The following is a 5,819-nucleotide window of genomic DNA, read 5'->3' on the forward strand; positions in this document are numbered from 1 at the left end:
AGTGCCCAACAGAGGAGAGATGGAGTCAATAGCAGAGAATAGTTGAGAGAAGACGACTGAGCCGATGGAGAATATAACGCATCTGTAGGACAGGCTGCCCTCTCATTTTAGAACGTAACTATAATTGTTATTTGGGGTTCACCCTTTTTCAATCATACACACATTGGTTTTCTATCACCCCCAATGTCCCCTACTCGCCTCTCATGTGAAAAACTAATGGAAAAATAACTTTCAAGGTTGCCAGGTTAAAAACCCATGTGGAGAGGTTTGGTGGTGAGCACTATTTCACTGTGTGCGTGGGTGTTTGTGGGATGACGGGCAGTCATCATCCCGCTGCTCTGGGCTTTCGCCCTGTTGCCGCACACCCTGCTGGCATCAGAAGGGCTCCCCTTTATGTTGTACCAGCCTCACTGCCGCGACCATAGGTGCTGTGTCCTTGCAGCCCGGCCGGCCTTGCTATATGTTATAGTAACAAAGTGCTGTAATGAATTAGCGTTCGATGGGGTCGCGCTTAGCGAGATCTGCCTGGTAATACATACAGGCAGATCTCGCTAAGCGCGACCCCGTACAACGCTAATACGTCCAAGCACTCTTTGTCCTGGATATTTTTTTACAAAAATGAAGAAATTATAAAAATCCTTACGAGTCAGAACACGCAGGAAATGTGTCAGTTCATATGGACGCCTAAATGGCAAACCATTCACGTTCAAGTGACTTTGTTAGGGGCCAGCTCCGCGCTGGCAATTACATGTCGGGGGCGAGTTATGGGCATGAGTGTCGCAATGCGAAAAATGAATGGAGATGGGGGTGTAAAAAGAGGTGAAATTGAAAAATCAAGAGTGTACACACAAACACAAGAAATGGAGAGTAACTCAGCATCCTTTAGCATAATAACAAGGGTGGAAATCATGTATATTTAGTTAAAGAGGAAGGTGTTGATCATTTCAGACAGAAATGCAACTTCCATGAACTTTATTGTCGAACGTGGTTTTTCCAAATATGGCATTTTCCAAGAACTTTACCCCTGCGTTCGACGATGTCTGCCTGTATGATTGTACTCGGTGTTAAGCTAATCTTGAAGTTGAAATTTTGAAGTTTTGTTCACGTTACGATTAGAGTTTAATTGCAGTGATATGACAGAGTTTATTACATGTAACATACTCCATGGGTTTCCAAACTCTAGTCCAATCATGACGACGTCATCCTCTTTTAAAAAAAACTTCAGATGTGCACGTAAAGCAATGTATAAATGAATGAATAATATACATGAGTATAAATTTAGAATTGCAATTGGGAAGGTCGACTAGCTTGTTGGAATATTAGCTATGTTACTGTTGTAAAAAAAATCTGCGGTTTATATTATATGATATGTTTAGATTACATTTCCTATTTTTTTAACTCGTATTCCTTAAACTGCCTACAAATGGAATACGCGATCTCACCCAAAAAAACCTGTATTATGGAAGATATTGGTCGCGAAAGCCTACGTGTTAAACCAAAACAAGTCAAGGATGAAATAGATCAAACTTTTTGGGAAAAAATATTGGTCAACAATTTTATTAATGATACAACATGTCATCAACAAATTGATTCGTACAATATCCAAGGTCTTCACAATCACGAATCCAATGCGACCAATTGAAAGCAATTACTGAATCGTTGCCCATCGGTGTGTCTAGTTGGCAGCCATGGTCTGGTCCATCCAGCTTCGCAGGGCGGTGACGCGCGCGTACACGGCCGGCATGCTGGTAGAGCACGAGCTGCTGCCCCACGACACGATCCCCACGAGGTTCCACACGCCGTTCTTCTCGCACACCAGGGGGCCGCCAGAGTCGCCCTGGAGAGAAGACACGCAAGGTGCATAACCACAAGCATATTAGAAAGAACTTCGATTTCGAGACAGAATAAAGTAAAATAAAACCATCCTTCCCATATTTGATGACAATTTTGTTGTGTTGAAATACACTTCACTTATATGGTGGTGCAGGTCTGCAATCATTACACTTTTTTTTCATAATGTATGTGCATTGTGCATGGTAATAATGAGCTGTCATCAATTTACATTAGATGATGAAATGTTAAATATATTGCCACTTAAAATTAAGTATTGAGGTATATATCGAAGTTCAATCCTATTAAATTGTCAACAACTACTTTCATCAATGGTTTACTTTCAAACATGTTACATTTTTACAAGATAGTCCCATAAACCCCACCATCCCTCATCCCTCAAATGATAATCGCCTACCTTCTGGTGTAGGCATTAAAACGCTGACTTCAGATACCACTTTAGCTACGTAATGGAAGGCCGTTAACGTTTACCATGCAGGAGCTGGCTCCAGCACCACCAGCGCAGATCATGACACTGGTGATGACGTTCACGGTGCCCCACTTCTGCTGGCAGGTGGGGGTAGGCACAATGGGCAGAGCGGTCTGCTGCAGGATGGGAGGCGTGTTGAAGGCTGTGAACGCACACATAGAAGAATGGCAAAATAACATAATAATGATTAGATCATCTCTTTAATAATATTTCTTAATAACTATTTGGCACGAATTACTGTCAACGTTGTATAGGCCTACTAGCTGTAGGAAGTCTGAATGAATACCCTGCACAAAGTAAATTGTGTTAATTATTGGTCTTTGATGCTCACCAGAAGAGCGGACCTTGCCCCAGCCAGAGGTGACACACATCATATTATCAGCGAAGACATCCGAGGCGGCGGGCAGGCAGATGGGAGAGACACGGTCCACGATCTGAGCGGGCTGAGCCAACTTCAGCAACATGATGTCGTTGTTGATGTTGTAGGAGTCCCACTGCTGGTGAGTGATGGCCTGTGTGTGCAAACAGAACGAGATATTATAATACCTTAAACATTTGTTAAATTCAGGGTCTGATCAACACAATTGCTCTCAGTTGAACTTCATCCATTGCAATGTCTAGGAAGTTGCAGGGAATGTTCATGGGGTCAATTCATGGCTCGCAAGTTTACCTTAGAGACGACAAGAGACTGGATGTTCTCGGCGTTGGAGTTCCTGTCGTGCTCGCCCAGGACGACGCGGTCACGGGACGGGCTGCGGACGCATTTAAGAAAACCGAACATTTACTGATTAATAAAGATATTCTTCCTCGTTTTAAAGTCGTCAACAATGAGCGGTGCTATGCTGGTGCAGTGACTCCTGCATGCGCTTACTTGAACTCGCAGTGGGCAGCAGTCACCACCCACGAGGGGTCGATGAGGGAGCCACCGCAATAGTGCCATGTGGTGGAATCCTGTAGTGGCAAGACACGACAGAATTGGTGTCGTGTCGCACTCTGGGACACGCGTAGCACACCTCACATACCAAACAGCAGTTCGTACAGGCCGACTTTCACTTGTGTCGTGGACACCGCGATACGGTTCATGTCAATGTGGACTCATGATATACTAACATTGAGCACTCACTTGCAGGGACACCTGCCAGGGCCAGGAGCCCGACACCGCATTCTCGCCGTTGACGATGCGAGAGTAGCCGGTGATGACCGGCTTGATGGCCGGGACACCGCACCCTGTGATGTATAAAGAACACGGTCATTGATCGTAACATTACAGAGGCTCCTTGAATGATTTACCTACAAAGCTAGTGTGATGGAGCTATGTAAATATCGTTGCAGCATTAGACTATGAGAGAAGTCAACAGTTTGGTGGGGAATTAATCCACCAGTGGATAGATCATTGCCCATGATTACATACATACAATATAAAATAATTATAGTTAGACAGCAGTTTGAGCTATGTGTATAAAAACTATAGTGCAGGCGGTCCCCTTGTTATGGAAGACCCGACTTCCGAAATCCGACTTTACGTAAAAAAAATTTAATACTGTATGCATAAATGTTTGCATTAGTTATGTAAGCGCAAATGGTGCAGCGTGGTGAGGTTGCGGATGAATACAGAGGGTGAGGGGTAAAGTTTTGAGTTACGCTGTTATATTGGTACCCTGAGTAGACTACCCGTCACATAGTCTCTTTTCCTTTGTAGCATTACGTAATTGTTTGTTTTCAATGCTTCGTGGTATTCGTAAACAATTAGACACAGTCCAGTGTATGTTCCATTCGTTTAATTATGGGCAGTGTTACGGTAGATATTAGATCAAATGAAAACATCATAGGAAGTGTAGAGCGTATGTACAGCGATACGATACAGGTAGCGATAGAAAATGGATGACAGCGTTATACCGTACAATACTCAGAGAAAACGGTAGGGGAGGCACAACTTTTCCAGATATTGGATTTTATCGTTGATTTGAGGGGGAAATTGTTTAGTTTCCGACGTAACAAATTCGGGTTACGGATGTTTCTCAGGAACCTAACCCTTCTGTAACCCTGGTACTGCTTGTCTACACAATCTTGATAGTTTAAAAGTACAGATCTTTTGAGTTTCATCCCAAGGCAAAATGTATGTACATCTTCCCCAGCTGTCATATCAATTGGGAGATTTATTCATGTATTTCGTTAAAGTATTGTGGTAAATTATGAGTACACCATGTCTTGGTTTATCGACAAAAAATGACCCAGGGTTCAGTGAATCCCTCACTATGGCGTAGATGTTCAAATGGTTCTCTCGCATGATGATTTATGAATAAAAAAATAGCTGGCGTATCTTTAAGAGCCTCTATAATTAGTTTTCTTATAAAGGCCTTATACAGGAATTCAATTTAAGCCTTAACGCGTAGATTTCCTATCCTACCACGCTGCGTGCGACTCCCATTTTACGTTGTGAGTGTTTGAGTTCAACAGGTGTGCAATGGCAGTAGAGTCCTTACCGAAGGCGGCGCCGATGAAGGCGAAGCAGGAGACGAGCCAGAAGAGAGACATTGCTACTGTGGTAGACGGTGCTGGCCTCCTGCTGTTGGGAAGCCCCTTTTATACAGAAAATCTGTCGCGTGGCAGCGAGTTTAAACCTTTATTGTTAAACTTTATTTAGAATTCTAGCGGTTGGCCTTGCCCTTGGATAAGCATTGGAGTACTGGTGCCACATGCCACTAATCTATATCTTCCCATGAACAATCAATATTGCGAAGGTCGGCTGAAAAACACACATAGCGATATGGAGCAACACATTTATTTCACACAGTTTGGTTTAAACATGCCATTTTGTAAATGGGTGTTCAACCAATATTAAATTGTGTTGAAGTTAAAGACAGTTGTTTTGTAAAGACCAGCGTTTGAATAAATAACAACAGGTAAAAAGGGATTTTCCAAACTTCATTACATATTTTGTTAGAGTGAGGGTTAACCTTAACCAAATTTTGAGGATTATCAGAGTTAAAACTTGGTCAGCATTAATTCAAATGAATTGTACAATTTGAATTACATATGTGAAATATGGATAATTTAGGTGAGTAATGCGAAGTGCATGATGCACGGGAGATGTGGCCTTATGCCACGTGTGGAAGCCCGACCTCGCCTGAAAAAAGCGTGCGAGGTGCAATCTTTTGCAGTGTTGGAGAGAAGACGACCCGGGCTGCGGAGTCTGCTGAGGCCCGAGCAGCCGATAAGTGATGGATGGGAATGTTAGTGATGTTATTTATACTTAGGAGGGAATGTTTTGAAATATTTTTGGATTCAAAGAGAAAAACACGGATACAAGAGCAAGTTTAAAACAATATTGTACTAAAGCAAGTGTGCACAAACGAGCCATGCATCGGGCCATAACCCTTCAATACATTTTCAAAGGTTATCAAATATTTCAGGGCAGATATTTGCTTTACATTTGATAATTTAGGCTACAGATAAAGTGGTTAACCAGTTACTCGATTTCAAATTGCAAAATGTGTGA

General features: G+C 42.6%; 1 protein-coding gene across 1 annotated transcript; it reads right to left on the reverse strand.

Annotated features, from left to right (window-relative positions):
- Positions 1-1,541: 1,541 nt before the first annotated feature.
- Positions 1,542-4,964, reverse strand: LOC144723378 (chymotrypsin B-like). Its single transcript, XM_078602119.1, has 7 exons — positions 4,804-4,964; positions 3,444-3,547; positions 3,192-3,271; positions 2,991-3,072; positions 2,652-2,832; positions 2,323-2,462; positions 1,542-1,837 (listed from the first exon to the last, which is right to left on the reverse strand). The coding sequence occupies exons 1-7, from the start codon at positions 4,853-4,855 to the stop codon at positions 1,676-1,678; spliced, it is 801 nt and encodes a 266-aa protein (XP_078458245.1). The 5' UTR covers positions 4,856-4,964; the 3' UTR covers positions 1,542-1,675.
- Between the last annotated feature and the right edge of the window lie 855 nt (positions 4,965-5,819).

The sequence above is a fragment of the Lampetra planeri genome, chromosome 17 (genome assembly GCF_965212315.1).
Source record: "Lampetra planeri chromosome 17, kcLamPlan1.2.h2, whole genome shotgun sequence".
Classification (NCBI taxonomy): Eukaryota; Metazoa; Chordata; class Hyperoartia; order Petromyzontiformes; family Petromyzontidae; genus Lampetra; species Lampetra planeri.